Here is a 17,473-nt window from a genome sequence, read left to right on the forward strand (position 1 = left end):
ATTTGAAATGGAAGTTTTGAAAAGGCTGCAGAATGTGCCAAGCGTACGTGTATTTGCTTATATTACTGCTTTATTAATGGTCAATGTGGTGGTGTAACTGTCTAACGTCAAGTTAAATTTAAACTTCCTGATTAATGAATTTAAACTTCAAAGGCAAATAGTGATTCCTCTCTCGAAATATTTCTAATATTTCCCCTGTCGATACGTAAGGTGAAGAAGAAATGCATACGTTTTTCGAGTTTTTAGAAACCATCGATGTACGTGGTTTTGTCTAAATTATATTATTATTTTCTTCTCAGTTGGATTTCTGGGATTTTCCTCGTGATGTGATGGTGTCGCCCGAGCAAGAAGAGTGGGTAACACGACGTCTGAATAGTAATGGCATTCAATACAAAGTATGGATAGAAGATGTACAGACACTGATTGATAACCAGTTTACTAGTCGCAATGGAGGAGATGATGTGACAGCCAACTTCTATACACAGTATCGCAGCTACGATGAGGCATGTGACATTTAATTCGTATGCGTACCAGTCATTATTAGCTGTGTTTATTCGGCGAAATTAATCTGTATTTGGTTGAGCATTTTCGTAATTTTATATCCAATGTCTCACTTTAACAGATTTTACAGTGGGTGAAATCTAAACCAGTTCAATATCCGAATCTTGCTGTGGATTTTGCTTTTGCAGACACGTCCTATGAAGGCAGAGAAATACGAGGGCTGAAGGTAAAACAAATCTACTTATACATCAACGATGTTCCGGTGACTTGAACTAAAATCAACTTCGTTTATCTGTGGATGCATAACAGTATCTAATGTGCCTGATTTCATCTACATAATTATGCAGATTATGAAATTTGACAAATTTGTGTTCCCATTTCAGATTAGTTCGGATCCCCAGCCATTCAAGAAAGTGGTATGGCTCGAAGCTGGTATTCATGCACGTGAATGGATTTCACCAGCAACACTTATGTACATTACCGACAGTGTAAGTATCAATTTCACAAGCCAGGATTTGTTTAGTCACAATGCTTCACGTATCACACATGTTTTCAGAAATGCCACTACAATAGCAGACAGTGTTTATTATTATTACAGTTTAAATGTAACAAAAACAGCCACACTTCGTTGTGTGCAGACAAAAATAGAGGACACGTATTGACATAGTTTTCAAGTCCATTCAAAATAATAATAATAATTGACTTTCATCGTCATTATTTTAATTCCTTATTAGCTTTTAGCGGACTATGGCACAGATCCTGACGTGACAAAATTCTTAGATACGTTCGTTTTTTACATAAATCCTTCTATGAATCCTGATGGATATGAACATTCAAGAAATGAAGTGAGTATAAATATACAAGCAGATAAACCCTATTATAGATAGGCCGATACTTGACAAGCCTATTAAGAAGAGGTTAGAGATACTGAGTGGACGCCTTAACAATCATATCAACCATTTTACAAATCTCTAGTTAGTGCGCAGGGTGTCAGCTAGATTAATATCTAGATTATTAATTAATCGTTGTTTTAACAGGATCGTATGTGGAGGAAGACACGATCGCCTAACGAAGGTAGTACATGCATAGGCACTGACGGGAATAGAAATTTTGAATATGAATGGGGAGGCAAGTGAACTAATCTGCGTTATATAACCGTTTATTTTAAACGAATATATCATCAACGCTAATATTTGATATTAAAGTTATTATTATAATTATTATTAGGCACTGGCTCTAGTGGACTGGCTTGTGCAAGTACGTATCGTGGAACCCACCCTTATTCAGAAGTTGAAGTTCTCACTGACACAAACTACATAAAAGCATTGGCGAGTGGAGGTGCTGACATTCAATTCTACGTAAATTTTCACAGTTATGGTCAATTGTGGTTGCTTCCGTGGTCGTACACTGGCGACGAACGCCCACCAAATCCAGACTACGACAATATGGCAAGTATCATTTAACCTCCATGAATAGATTCACAAACAGAATTATCAATCATATACACTTGTCTCAAATGTCCACTAATCAAATTCAAACTACCGGCAATACCGGCAAGTATTAATTACGAACAGACATACCAATCCAATGTGTCCAGTGCGCGCCTGGTACAATGTGTGTATTCGCAACAATGTAATGTATGCATTCATTTACTCGGGCAGATGGAAATGGCTGCTTATGGAACTAACGCAACACTTGCTGTCAGTGGCTTAGTCTTCACCTACGGGTCATGCGGCGAGATACTTTGTAAGTAATATCATTGTATACATTTTATATAAATCCAGGTGAAGTGACATAATTCAACATTGATAACCTAGAAATACAATTATAAATTTGTATGAATGTAATCAGGTAATAAGTGTATTTTTGTGTGTATAAATATTGTTACAGACGAAGCTGCTGGTAATGCCAATGACTTTGCGTACGGCACCATGGGGATACCGTATTCGTACGTCATAGAGCTTCGCGATGACGGAGAGTATGGATTCTTATTACCCGAAGATCAAATCATTCCATCTGGAGAGGAGACGTATGCCGGTATAAAAGCAGCACTTAATTACCTTCTAAGTACTGCATAATCGTTGAACGATTCCTTAACAGAACATTTAAATTCGACAAATTCCAAACGTTCATATATTACGTTAAATAAATAATGGTACTCCATTCAATTGATAAAAAATAACGTTACTTTTCTGGTCGGTCGAATAAAAAATATTATAGTCCCGGGTTTGTGAGAAGCTACATCCAAAGTTATCTGCTCGATCGTGACATTTTCTTTTGTTTCAAAACATTAATCACAATTTTAGGTGTCCCGAAAAAGGATTTTGTCATTTGGGGATCGCGTAAAATATAAAGTAGCATAAACCCAGTCTATTCCATAATAGTGATAAAGTAAAAAATAATATACCCAACCATAGAATGAATATTCCATCTCGTTATTGAGAGAAATCATATTATCTCTCTTAGTTTCCCCCGAAAAAGGTTCTTTTGTTTTTGCATATTTTTTTACAATATGTTTTATTCACAACATAGGTATTCACATCACAAAAATACAAATCCCCGGGTGAATTTGAAATTTAATGTGGGAAAGTTATACTCCGTTGAACCGAGTATTATATTATTATACATCTGTCACCGTAACACCATAAGTTACAGCGTGCCGTAATTTTGCGGTATTTTACGGGGTATTTTCATCCTATCATATAAGGAAATGCGAATTCCAAATATGGATTGATAACGCACGTAAGCGTCATCTCATAATAAAAACAAACATGGCTGCCAATGGAGTTTGATCGGACTCCACACAAAGAAGTTCGCTGATTCTGTTCTAAACTTTTTAGATTTTGGCATTCTCATGATGTATCCTTGAATGGAAAAGATGTATAATAATAAGGTTATTACGAGAATACCTCAAAGTATGCACGAAGACAGTACGCCGCGCATCAACCTCCGCTGTGCGTCGGTCGATACTCCAGCTGTACTGTCTTCGTGCATACTTTGAGGTATTCTCTATAACCTCATATTAAGAACACCATGGAAATCAGTCCAGTAAGTACAATGATAAAATAAATGATACTTTGTTTTATTTTCAACTTTACAAAAAGTGCACAAGGGGTTGTCAAATCTGAATTAAAGTACATATGTATTGTATAATTCTAAATTGAAACTCGTGTGATTTAGTGTATACAGCTTACCGACTTGAAAATCAAAATCATCCATAAATTTGGTAGCGCTTATCGGCCTTTGGTATTTAGAAACTTGCACTCATTGCAACAAGCTTATTATAAATACATGGTGAATGTTTTCTATTTGTGGTATGTGTTTTTTTCGTGCTTCAACCAGAGAGGAATAGAATGAATAATTTCCAGGACGCGAAAGTGATCAACACTTGATAAATTGTAAACTTCTTGAAATACAGCGGTTGTTTTTGGTGTGCCGTTGATCAATGGATCGTTTATATATGTGATGTCACTGATGATAACATTGCAGTAATATACTCACTTATTTTATGAGATGTTCCGATTGTTCCAAATTATAAATTGAGATGGGTTATTCCCAGTCAGTTTACCAGGCGGTACGAGCTTAAGATGTTTACCCCTAGCACATACCTGTAAACAAATAGACGCACGCCTTACCAGTCGAGTAATTTGATTTCTACCTGAAATTCGATTCGAAGTATTATTAAGAGCATACGGAATTTTATTCTTACATTATCTTTGATCTGCGTAATTAATAATGTTATGATACAGGTTATCCTTATAAGGATTATCCTGTTTACATGTTTCTGACAGTTATTTGCTGGCGGCAATATTTTTATTCCAGTGCCCTGGATGATGGTACGTTGAAATCATGTGTACATGGCATGCGACACAATTTTGGCAGCATGGTGGCAATTGTTGTGAAACGTGTCACTGCAACTTGGTGACTTGTTTAATTCCAGGTCAGGTCAGAGGTTATATATATAATGTGTTGCCCAGAGTGCTTTTTAGAATATATGTAAATAATGCATTTTGTGGGCTTGTAACTATGAATTGATTTATTTGTCTGGAGTACTACTTAATTTGTTTTCACGTAACTAAAAATTCCCCTGCTGATCCACGATTGGTCCAGTATATCAATCATAGGTATATAATGTTAGCCGTCATAATTTATTTTTATATTATATGTATTGTGATTATTTATGAGTAATTTGTGTAATTATATATTTATACATTACACCATTATTTATAAACGATTTGATTGCGACAGTTTTTGATGTATTGGTAGTTTTTGTGAAGGCTGGTTATTTATAAATATTCATATACAATGTATATTATAACATAATATATAATGATTAAATCATATAAAATATGACATATAAATAAAAGCACAAACGGCATCCCATAAACTAGTACATGCGGCAGTCTGTTGCACTTTGCTTACTTTTACGGTAAATTGACTTTCTATATCATGATCTCCAGGATTTTACTTCGTTTTCTCGCCATAAAACAGAATTAACTTCAATTTTTCAAAAATACTTGTTTAGAATCAATATGTGCTATTTATATTCTGGACCGAATCTTCTAAACACGACACTGGATATTGGTACAGTATAGACGGCCCCAAGCGTGGATAACACGCAGTAGGAGTAAATCACAAGTGAAAATCGGACGTACGACACTAAATGGGCCTGTATCTCTTTTTAAATGATGTCGATTGCAACAATTTCACTGGTTTTACATATATCAGCGTTGACGCTACACGAAACTTCTCGAATAAGCCTCACAACAGCGGAATAACAGGATGCAAATTTACGCCACCGTACGATGCAACTATAATCGTTGTATGCTAGTACCAAGTACCATTGCTATTTCCCCACGGTTGACGTATCACATTTGTACATGGTTTTTGGTTCTTTAAATTTTGCGTTTCAGAATTACATTTAAAATGATGTTGGTATGTTTGGCACTCAGTTGGTATATGTGGAGCGTATTGTTGAGTGGCATAACCGACTGTGGCGGTGGTTTATTCCTTTGTTTTACACATTTCCTGGGTATAGGTTATTTTATGTTCCACATCAAAATACAGCCAAAACAAAGTCAGCTTGGACATTCAGTTGTGAGACATGAATTTTTTATTGAAAGTTATGCGTAAATTTGATTTTGGTAATAATTTCATTTCTTGGGTTAAAACAATTTATTCAGATTGTAAAGCATGTATTATCAATAATGGTTGGTTGTCAGCCAAACTACACCTAACACGTGGTATCAGACAAGGCTGCCCTCTATCGGCTCTGTTATTTTTACTTGTTGTGTAAATTCTTGCTTGCAAAATTAGAGCGTCAACAGCGCTTTCGGGAATCACCGTACAACTTGAAACTTTATTTAATAGGGAAATCCACATTTGCCAAGTTGCAGATGATACAACACTTTTTGTTGCAAATGAAGACTCAATTACTAAGGCCATTGATATTGTAGTTAATTTTAGCAATGTTGCGGGTCCTAAACTAAATAAGAGAAAAACAGAAGGTCCCTGGGTCGGAAAGTGGAAAAAACGTCGAAAAAAAATTGGTAATATTAATTGGCCGATTGAACCAATTAAATCGTTAGGTGTGTATTTTAGCACAAGTGAATCAGATACAACCAAACTTAATTTAGAAGGAAAATTAAAATCAATTGAAAACGTCCTTAATCTTTGGATTATTAGGAATTTAACTATCTATGGGAAGGTGGTGATTATTAAAACCATGGCTGCTGCTAAACTTACATATGTCATGAATGTATGCACAATTCCTAACGAGTTCCTTATTAACCTTGATAGAACGTTTGCTAAGTTTATCTGGGGATCCAAAATCGATCGCATTAAGCGTGGTACTATTATTGGTGAATACAACCAGGGGGGCTTGAATGCATTGGACATTTTTTCACAATGCAAAGCTCTAAAAGCATTCTGGGTAAATCGTTTAACAGACGAGCCTGTTAATGTGAATGTACCGTCATGGAAACTAATCCCTTTATATTATTTATATAAGGATGGTATTGCTAAAACAATCTTCAATATGAATTTCTCAAAACCAGGTGATTGTGGTTGCTTAAACTCGATACTTCCTTTCTACAACGAGGTGATCTTGTGTTGGCATGAATGTGAAGCAAGCACTATTACGAATGTATCAGATGCGCAAATTGCCCTTAATCAAATTATTTGGTGTAATCAAAATATTGTATGTAATGGGAAAACACTTTTCTTCCGTCACTGGCTGGAAGCTGGCTTGATCTATATAAAAGATGTGATCAGGAAATATTAAAATTGAGAAAATCTTCGCGAATTTGACAACCAAAGTAGACTGGTTAAGGGAAGTTGTTATTGTATATAACGCTATTCCACTTAAATGGAAAATGCTAATTAAACAAGAACCCCAGTTATATCAAGCAACTGATGACCAGCAACAACAAAATGTTCATCTATTAGAAAATTACAATACAATTAAAATAATAACAGTAAAACAGTATTACAAGACACTAGTTAAAAAAAAGTTTATTGTACCTTGGGTAAACGAAATGTGGGGAAAAAATACAAGCTAAATGTTTGTTGGGCCAAAGTATGGGTTGAAAGGACAATCAAAATTACCCAAGAGCGCAGATTATCAGCCTTTATGTACAAATTCCTGCATTGTATTTTACCAAACAATGATAAACTGTTTAAATTGCAGAAGACAGACTGCAAACTATGTCGTATCTGTAATTACACAGAAACGCAATACCATATGTTTTGGGAATGTACACGTCTATGCAATTATTGGGCATGTGTGGGAGAGTTTATTAATAGCAATACTAACTATGCGGTCTCTTTAACATTTGATGATCTTGTTGCTGGTGTATCAAACACAGACACATGTGTCAATCATATTATTATAATTGCAATGTTCTCTATCTATAAATCTTGGTATGTTTGCCAGAGCAAGTCTATAAGCACATTCCAATTTTTTAATTGTTTTTCATTATTTAAATCAGAGCTCATGTTTAGAATTAACATTGAACATGAAATTAATAAGCATAAAGCTAAATTAAAATGGGGAAGACTAGTTGAACTGTAGCCACATTACTTAAGCGAATATTTTTGTAATTATAATATATAATATTAACAGATACTATATGTATTATTTAAATAGATGATTATGATTGTAATTTTATGTAATATTAACAAATAAAAAAAAAAAGTTGTGAGACATGACAAAATAAACGCAGCCAGTGATATATTTCGAGAATAAAACAACAAAATAAACGCAATCAAAGACGCCGACCACGCGCGCTGGAAATGAATAGAACACGTTGCGGCGGGGAATCTCACCTGCCTCGTTTACTCACGGAAACGCACCCACGTGCTATTTCTGTATATTTCGGCAAAGAAAAAAACCCGGAAGGGAAAGTTTAAATCATGTTTGTATTAACGTAACATGAAAGCAACGGTGAATATATGTTTATCAATCATCAAACTAAATGCTCGATGTTACATACATGAAGCGGACTGCGGCGGTTATGTGGCTAAGACATGTGACAGTATTATTATGCTCGTCTACTACACGTTCGAGTAACTTTCCGATAAAAACGTGATTAGTATCAGCAATAATTTCTAGTACTGCATGGAGAATTGCGTATTATTAGTTGTCATCAGACATATCCCTGTACAGGATTTTTTGAACAATGTTGAACTAGTTGGGGCATAGACCTTAGAATATGTATTTTAAGGTCTATGGTTGGGGTAAATATGAATTGAATACTTAGTATCCATATGATCTTTTGAAAAATTAGCCAAACAGTTCACAACCACGATTAAGATGAATTGGCGAATTTTCAACGAAGACAACGGCTCCGGTCATGGGCAGAGTTTGCTGTGTCATGAAGTCAACATTTTACAATGCTGAACACTACTTTTCGTTCTTGACATTGTGAAATTATTTCGTTTTTTGGGAGATAAAAAACCTGAAAAAATGATTTCGACAAGATAATTCAGAAATAATATTATTAAGAATAATTCATAACGAATATGCACCCATAAATTATTTTCATAATTACTGATTACACACGAATATTACAGAAAAGCAGATAATTTGCTATATTCTTGTCAATTATTTGTAAGGGGTGCCCTTTGAATTGGCAAATTTTCTCGATGTTTTAGCGAGTACTCCGCGGGGAATATAGCGTGTTCTCACACTAGCATATTTTTTCTCGAGTTCACGCATCGCTTTCCCATATGCACAGTGCGTTTGAAAATAGCATAATTATATTGCGTAAGTGGCTGGTGAGACTGTGTCACAACGCGTTCTATTTATTTCCAATGCGCGTGGCTGGCGCATTTGATTGTGTTTATTTGTTGTTGAACATTATTTATGACGTTTTTCTCGCGTTATATCTCATCGAGACTCGCGTGACTAATTGATTACATGACGTCATTAGTTTGTTGTTTCGCAGGAGAAGAGGCAGGAAGCGACGCACGACCGGTGAACAACAGCCAGAAGTAGCAAACTCTCGTCAAGAAAGAGTCGAAGTTACCCAAGTCGTCCGGGGCCCTCGACTCGCTCATTAGCAAGGCAGCGGCGTCCTCGAGTTTTGGACCAAGATTGTAGTATATTCGTCTTATTAGCATATTTCCCGCGCTTGTAGTTCACACATGCGCATTGTACCTGTCGGTTGGTGAAGCCATGTTTTTGAATAAAGTAAAGTCTATCGTTTGTTCCTGCAAACTTTGGTGTTTCATCTCTGCCTTACCACAGGCCACGACATATTTGGCGACGAGGATGAAACTGTGTATTTGGAGAACCGGCACGACTGTTTTTGACATTCTGCAAGTCCGTAAAGTGGTAAAACTTGTCGATAGAAAACTCATCCAGAACTGAACTGTTGGCGCTGTACGAATAGACAAGGGATGAAGGCTCCAGCCAGCTCACATTTTTTAAACTCGAAAAAACAGACGAAAAAAATAAAAAATAAAATCTAAAAAAAATACCAGGTTGAAGAATATTAGTTGCTCCTTCGAATTTTGCCAAAGCCCTACCTACATTTTACCGATATCTGCAGAATAAATCAAAAAAACTACACAAATTGACTCCATTTAGGAATTCCTAACGGTTAGTCCGAACGCATGACACCGTTGGAGGCGTGGCCTGTTCAGCGTTTGTCAACAACCAATCACAAGACTGGTTACGAACCAGTTGAGCAAGGCTAACCAAGTCGTGACCTCGATGTGGCAAGCCAGCACCAAGTCGGAAAACACAGTCTGTGGGCACTAATCAAGGGCAAGTAGCAGAACAATGTTATCGTTGTCTAGGAAATCACCTACCACGTATTTGCGAATTTTGAAATGAAATTTGTCACTATTGTAAAAAAGGTGGACACATTAAAGTCGCATGTAAAAAGCTAAAGCGAGTTAAGGCTGCCAATCACATGACTGAATCAGATGGGGAAAGCAGTGATACCCAAACATGTCAGGTCACTGTTAGTCCGATGAACTACTTGGGAAGTGTAGCAATTCCAAGTCTGGTGGATATACAGTTAATTTAGGGATTGATGGAGTGAACACTAATTTTGAAGTGGATACTGGTTGTCCATTTACCTTGCTGAATCAGTCATCGTTTCACAAGTTACAAGATTCACAGTTACCGGACAGTCCTATTCGTCTTACTTACTTACACTGGTGAACGTGTGAACATTATAGGTCATAAATATGTGACTGTTCAGTTTGACAATAAGAGTGTTAAGAATTTACCTCTTGATGTAGTTGAGAGAAAGGGTCCCAACCTTGTTGGCAGAAATTGGATTGAACAAGTGCCAATTAATTTAACAAAGGTGTGTACTTCAAGCTTAAGTTCTAATGATAGTGATACTACCAAATGTAATTATTTGCGTGTAGTTTTAGATGAGCATGAAAATTTGTTTGATGATTCTCTGGGAAAGTTGCGTGGTTTTGAAGCCAAAATTCATGTTGACAAAACTGTCCAACCTAAATTCTGTAAACCCAGATCCGTAGCCTTTGTACAAAAACAAAAGATTGACATTGAATTAGACAGATTACTTAGTGAAGGTATTATTGAACCAGTCACACATTCTGATTGGGCTACTCCAGTTGTACCTGTACTCAAAACTAATGGTACTGTGAGGCTTTGTGGTGATTACAAGTTAACTGTCAACAAAGCATCACCTGTTGAACAATATCCTATTCCACCTTTTGATGATTTGATGGCACAACTGGCTGGTGGACAAAAGTTCACAAAACTTGATCTGTCCCATGCTTACAATCAATTAGTTTTGGATGAAGAGTCTAAAATACTTCTTACAATAACTACACACAGGGGTTTATTTAGGTATAATCGCTTACCTTTTGGTGTAAGTTCAGCTCCAGCAATTTTTCAGAGAACTATAGAGGGCGTCCTGCGTGACATACCAGGTGTTGTGTATTTTGATGATATAATTGTAACTGGGAAAAATGATTCTGATCATCTTGCAAACTTAGATAAAGTGTTATGTCGTTTAGACAATGCTGGTTTGAAACTCAAGATATCTAAATCTGAGTTCATGAAAGATAAAATTGTGTATTTAGGTCACATGCTAGATTCTGAAGATATTTATCCTTTGACTGGAAAAATTGACGCAATACAAAAAATTGACAAACCTAAATCTGTGACTCAGCTTAAAGCTTGTTTAGGTCTTTTGAATTATTATCATAGGCTTTTACCTAACCTTTCAACAGTGTTAGGACCATTACATTTGTTTTCAGTGAACTGAAAGCTATGCCAACTACCTTGTCTGCCCGAATGACTAGATGGTCTTTAATATTAAAAGCATACGAGTATACTATTGAGTACAAGCCTGGGAAATCCCATGGTAATGCTGATTCGTTAAGTAGAGTACCCATTTTTAACATAAAGTGTAATTATGAGGAACACATGTGTTTGATGTTGGAAGAGTTTACTTCTGATGATGTAAAGTTTTGGACAAGTCGTGATCCTTTGTTAGCTCATGTCCGTGAATTTGTATTACGTGGTTGGCCAGAAAAACCTCCAGATGAGAGCTACAGGCCATTTTTCAGAATTCGTAATGAGCTTACTGTAGTTGATGGATGTATTGTTTGGGGTACACGTGTGGTAATTCCACCGCAAGGTAGAACAGAACGTCTCAGGAAGCTACATGTAGCACATCCTGGAATGAACCGTATGAAAGGTTTAGCCCGTAGTTATGTTTGGTGGCCATCCATGGATGCGGAAATTGAGAATAAAGTTAGATGTTGTGATGTTTGTCAACAAAATCAGAAATCTCCAGCAAAAGCTCCATTACATCCTTGGGAAGTTCCTAATAAACCTTGGACTCGTGTTCATATTGATTATGCTGAGTATGAAAAATATAATCTTTTAATAATAGTTGATGCGTATTCTAAGTGGATCGAGGCTCACAGAATGACCTCCATCACTCCAGCTGCCACAATTTTGAAATTGAAACAAGTGTTTGCTACTTTAGGCATTCCTGTCATTTTAGCATCAGATAATGGGAGTAATTTTACTAGTGATGAAATTTCTTAATGTAAATGGTATTACACAAATTTTAGTAGCACCATACCATCCTTCATCCAATGGTTTGGCTGAAAGAGCCGTTGAAATTGTTAAAAACGGTCTTAATAGAGTTAAAGACGGTACTATTGATGAGAGATTAGCTAAGATTTTATTTCGCTATAGAATCATTCCACAATTGAGAACCCAAGTTTCACCCGCTGAACTTTTAATGAAACGTAAGCTTAGGTCTCGTCTTGATTCTGTACACCCACAGTTTAATAAAAAGATTGTTGAATCTCAAAGGAAAATGAAAGTTTTCCATGATCAAAATGTTAAAGAGAGACAATTTTCTATTGGTGATACAGTTTGGATTCGAAGTTATGGTTATGGTAGTCCTTGGGTTAAGGGAAAAATAGAATCTAAGTCAGATCCTGTATCTTACACAGTGAAATTGTCTGATGGTCGATGGGTTCGTCGCCATATTGATCATATTGGTTCTAAACATTTTGAGTCAACTTCAATTGAATTACCAAATACTACGAGTTCAAATCCTGTAATATCAGAGGAAGATCTTAAAGTTTCACCGAGTGATATTACTAGTACAAGTGCTATTTCTGCTAGTCATAAACCAGTTATTGAAGACAATACTGTAGAAAAATATAATCCTGTTTCTGTAAATGTTACACCCAGTAGTGAAAAGGGTAACGTTGAGAAAGATAGTATTGCAGTGAGTAGACCAAGAAGAGAGATAAAAATACCAGAAAGATTTTGTATTAACAGATACTAAAAGTAGTTGCATTTAAACAAATGTTGATGTACTTGTTTTGTATGTGCTTGTTATGCATACAGTCTTGTTAAAAGTTAGCGTTAAGCATTTACTTCTGTATGGTGGTATAAAAATTAGTTTTGTGAAACAAGGGCAGAGGAATGTAGTATATTCGTCTTATTAGCATATTTCCCGCGCTTGTAGTTCACATATGAGCATTGTACCTGTCGGTTGGTGAAGCCATGTTTTTGAATAAAGTAAAGTCTATCGTTTGTTCCTGCAAACTTTGGTGTTTCATCTCTGCCTTACCACAGGCCACGACAAAGATAATCCTAATAATTGGTCGGCTGCGGTTTTGAGACAGAAATTAGAAGGTGTAGGCATAATTATGCACCCCACGTCGTCCAGGAAGGTACTGATTCAGACATACAACATTAATAAGAGACGGAACACTCCCTCTATATCTACGAATAATGAGCACAATGAACAAACATAATCAACTAGTACAGAGATATGTCCGTCTGTAAGTAATTTGCATGGGATCGCCAGCACGGAAACGTGTCCACCTGAAGATAATTTCTCTGGGAATCAGCCTTTGGACAGAGATACTGGTACTACTAGTGCCTCGACGACCGAAATGGACAATCGCCGCGAAATATTAGCGTTACAACAGTCCATGCATGGTATACATGAACGATTAGACTTTCTGTGTCAACAACGTAATTCCAATATGGCGGCGACATCATCTTGTAGTGTGCCGATCGTTACGGCCCCCGAACGTTTGAATTTTCAATCGGAGGATCGATTAACAACTGGCAACACCACCCAAGCAAATATCTCAGGTCAGTCTTCAGGTTTTTCTACTGAGATAAATAAATTTGGAAAATCGTCAAACGATCTGTCGCATCTTATATCAGTCTCATTGTCTTTGAGAAAGAACATTATTGAAGGGAAATATGTCAATCTTGCGGCTTTGCTTATTCCGTCACACGAGTTGTTGGGCAGCAAGCTAATTTCTGATTCACTTGGCAATGAGATCAGAATTAAGGGTAACGTTGATCATCGCTTAAATAAGATTTTAACTTTAAGCGAGTTTTTGACTGCTTTTGGAAAGTACAAAGCAATCATGTGTGAGGCTTTCCCGACTAGACGCGAGGAACTTGAATTATATACCACTGATATTATTAGCATGTCTAACAGTTTTGGAGGTTCAATGTTCTATGAATATCATCAAGAATTTGCTACTCGTGCTGCGGATTGGTGGCAGCATGATATTAAAATAGACTGGTCATGCTTCAGATGTCAGAGTACCTTGCATTCCCACGATTTCTGTCCACGCAATCAGTATGTGCGGGAATATACTGGTCGGGGCATTACAGATGTTAGGGGTCGACCACGTGTATACCAAGGTGTCAGGGAGATTTGTAACAATTTTAACATGGAAAGAGGTTGTACAAGGAATTTCTGTTCTTTGCTACATATATGTTACAATTGCAAAGATAAACATCCAGCAAACAAATGTCCTAAATCTTCATCTGTTAACAAACCTGTACAATGACTGCCTAAGACTTCTGGAGCTTCAGTGAATGTGGATAAACTTGAACATGACTTGATTACGCACCCTGACAGGAACTTTGTTACAAAATTATGCTCAGGGCTACGCCATGGTTTTTTAACAGGTATTGAGAATTCTCCATCAGTTAGTTTTGAATGTAGAAACAACCTTTCTGCAAGAAGAGTCCCGGAAGCAGTTGCTGCATTACTTCAAACTGAATTGGACAAGGGGTATATGATTGGACCCTTTGATACACCCCCATTTCCGGTATACAGAGTCAGTCCACTTGGTATAGCAGAAGGGAAATATTCAAAAAAGAAACGTCTCATTATAGACTTGTCAGCTCTTCATGATAACCTGGCGGTAGCTAGTTTGAAGGACCTCATTGATAAAGAACTGTATTCTTTATCGTACATTCGCGTGGATGATGCTATTGTACAGTTAAAGAAACTTGATGCAAATGCTTTTATGTCGAAATTTGACATTACAGATGCATTCAAGTTTAAGTTCCTTTACATCCTTCAATGTGGCATCTGCATGGGGTAAAATGGGACAATCAGTACTATTTCTTTGTTCGATTTGTATTTGGTAGCAGAACCAGCTCGAAAATATTTGATATGGTGTCACAGCCAATTTGCTGGGTTGCAGAATTTAGACTTTCTGTGAACTTTATTATCCATTTACTGGATGATTTCCTGACGATTGATGCACAGGAAGAGGACGCATTTCGTACTATGGCCATAATGACTATGCTTTTTGCGTCTTATAACATACCGCTGGCCAAGCACAAAACTGTTGGTCCAACAGATCAATTAGAGTATTTGGGGGTCATGCTAAATTCAAAGGATATGGTAGCTTTCTTGCCAGATGTCAAGAAAGAAAGAATTACATCTAAGATAGCCGACATGACTTCTAAGACCACTGTCACTAAACGGGAAATGCTATCTACATTGGGTCATTTGAATTTTGCTGCCAGAGTAGTTCTTCCGGGTCGTTCTTTTGTGTCCCATATGCTGAAATTAGCAGCATCTGTACATAAATTACACCACCATGTTACTTTGAACAAAGACTATCGAATGGAATTGACCATGTGGAAAAATTTCCTGCGGTCCTGGAATGGTATTCACCTATTCATGAATGTAGATATTGTAGAAGCCATGGATTTGCAAATTTTCACGGATGCATCATCTACTGTTGGTTTTTGGTGGTTTCTTTCAGGGTAGTTGGTTCAGTCAGTCGTGGCCAGTAGAGTTGAATAGTATGCAGACTGATGAACTCCCTTCTGGAGTTATATCCTATAGTGATTGAAGCAATGCTATGGGGTAAAATTGGTCTAAGAAACGTATTCGTTTCAATTGTGACAATCAAGCGACAGTACAGATGATCAAGAAGAGAAGGGCATCAGCACGGTGCCATGTCATTAACAAACTGATGCGACGTTTAACCATGACAGCTATGAAGAATAACGTTGTGGTTTTAGCACGATATTTACCTGGAATACATAATGATATTGCTGATGCCCTCTCTCGGTCTCAATTACAGAAGTTCCACACCTTAGTGGCAATATGCCGTGTCCACCATACTCAACGGTAATCCACATCTAGTTCAGGATACAAGACTGTTGTGGAAGTTAACTGTATCAGAGAAGACTAGAAAGGCATACCATACCGGACTTACTCATTTCATTAGATTCAACATAATGCATAATGTTAATTGTTCTGTTTCAGCTTTACCAAATATTTCAGAGAATCTTCTACTACTTTTTGTCACACACTGTTTCAAACGATTAAACTTGAGTGCATCTACAATACAGTTATATTTAGCTGGTATACGCTTTACTTACTTACAGGCAGACTTACCTTATCCATGGCAATCCAAAGAAGGACTCATGGTTCGTTTAAATCTTTTCATGAAAGCAATCAAACGTGATCTTGCGCGTGAGACTCAAAAGAGGCTCCCCATTACTGCCGATTTGGCATTTCAATTAATCTCAACTTTAAAGAAGGGTGTTTTCCCTCCCTATACAGATAGTCTATTGGAAGCCACTATTCTTGTAGCATTTTTTTGTTTTTTTACGTTGTGGAGAATTCACTGTTTATAACTCCAAATTTGACTCCAATTTGAATCTGTGTATTGAAGATGTATCTTTCATGTCAAACGGGGATGCCCATTTACGACTGAAAGCGTCTAAGACAGACCTAGTTCGTCATGGCACTACTATTATACTATGTTCTAACAGCCAAATGTGCCCTGTTACTGCTCTTCGTGTGTACTTGGGTAAACGTTTAGCTTGCAAGCCAACCCCCAAGTCTACTGATCCTCTATTTTCTATTGACAATTGTCCTTTGACACGTGTAACTTTCCTCCAGTATTTGCGTCATCTGTTGACCTTACTGCACTTAGATCCATCACTATATACTGGTCACTCCTTTCGCATAGGAGCAGCATCCTCAGCGGCCCATGCAGGTGTTCAAGATCATATGATCAAGACGTTAGGACATCTAATTCGTACAATCGTTATATTCATGTTTCTAAGGGTTCTTTGGGTAATGCGCAATCTACTATGGCAGGAGCTTCAGGTTTTTAGAGATATAAATTATCTTATGAACTTTGTATTGTGGCAAGTGCCAGGGTTATTTTTGTTTTGTTTTTAGATATGTAGTTTTAATCTGCCCAATAAGTGTATGTTATAGAAGTAGATATAAAAAAAATTGCTCATTGTTGTAAGTAGTGATAATTCAAGCTTATTTGTATTTTTTATTATCTTGGGGGTCACTATGCCCATTTCCTATTTAATTGGCATAGTTTTGGGGGCTTTGCCTTATTACTTAAGGCAATTTACCCCCCAAGATAACTGTTTTAATTTATGCATATTTTGTATTGTATTGTTTTTAAAGTTTCTTTAGTACTGTTTTTTAAATACCTACTTTTCACCATCACTTCATTTTACCATTGTAGTTATGGTGCTCGCCATTTCTACCTTGTAGCTTTGCTACCTACATATACTAATACATTCTTTGTAGTACAATACCAATGTATCTACCAGTAGAGCTACCTCTACCATCTAACATTCCTGTAGTTACAGTTATTCGATAACTACCTTGTAGTCGCAGTCACGCTACTTCTACATGTA

General features: G+C 36.8%; 2 protein-coding genes across 2 annotated transcripts; both read left to right on the top strand.

The window, feature by feature from the left end:
* Window positions 1-7: 7 nt before the first annotated feature.
* On the top strand, window positions 8-2,920 carry LOC102803363 (carboxypeptidase B-like). Its single transcript, XM_006812322.3, has 9 exons — window positions 8-43; window positions 300-503; window positions 623-727; window positions 885-989; window positions 1,236-1,346; window positions 1,539-1,629; window positions 1,729-1,949; window positions 2,163-2,247; window positions 2,392-2,920. The coding sequence occupies exons 1-9, from the start codon at window positions 8-10 to the stop codon at window positions 2,577-2,579; spliced, it is 1,146 nt and encodes a 381-aa protein (XP_006812385.3). The 3' UTR covers window positions 2,580-2,920.
* Window positions 2,921-14,957: 12,037 nt separating this feature from the next.
* On the top strand, window positions 14,958-15,563 carry LOC146748248 (uncharacterized). Its single transcript, XM_085505050.1, has one exon. The coding sequence runs from the start codon at window positions 14,958-14,960 to the stop codon at window positions 15,561-15,563; it is 606 nt and encodes a 201-aa protein (XP_085361176.1).
* Window positions 15,564-17,473: the final 1,910 nt, after the last annotated feature.

This window comes from Saccoglossus kowalevskii, chromosome 2, assembly GCF_978046115.1.
Source record: "Saccoglossus kowalevskii chromosome 2, keSacKowa6.1, whole genome shotgun sequence".
Classification (NCBI taxonomy): domain Eukaryota; kingdom Metazoa; phylum Hemichordata; class Enteropneusta; family Harrimaniidae; genus Saccoglossus; species Saccoglossus kowalevskii.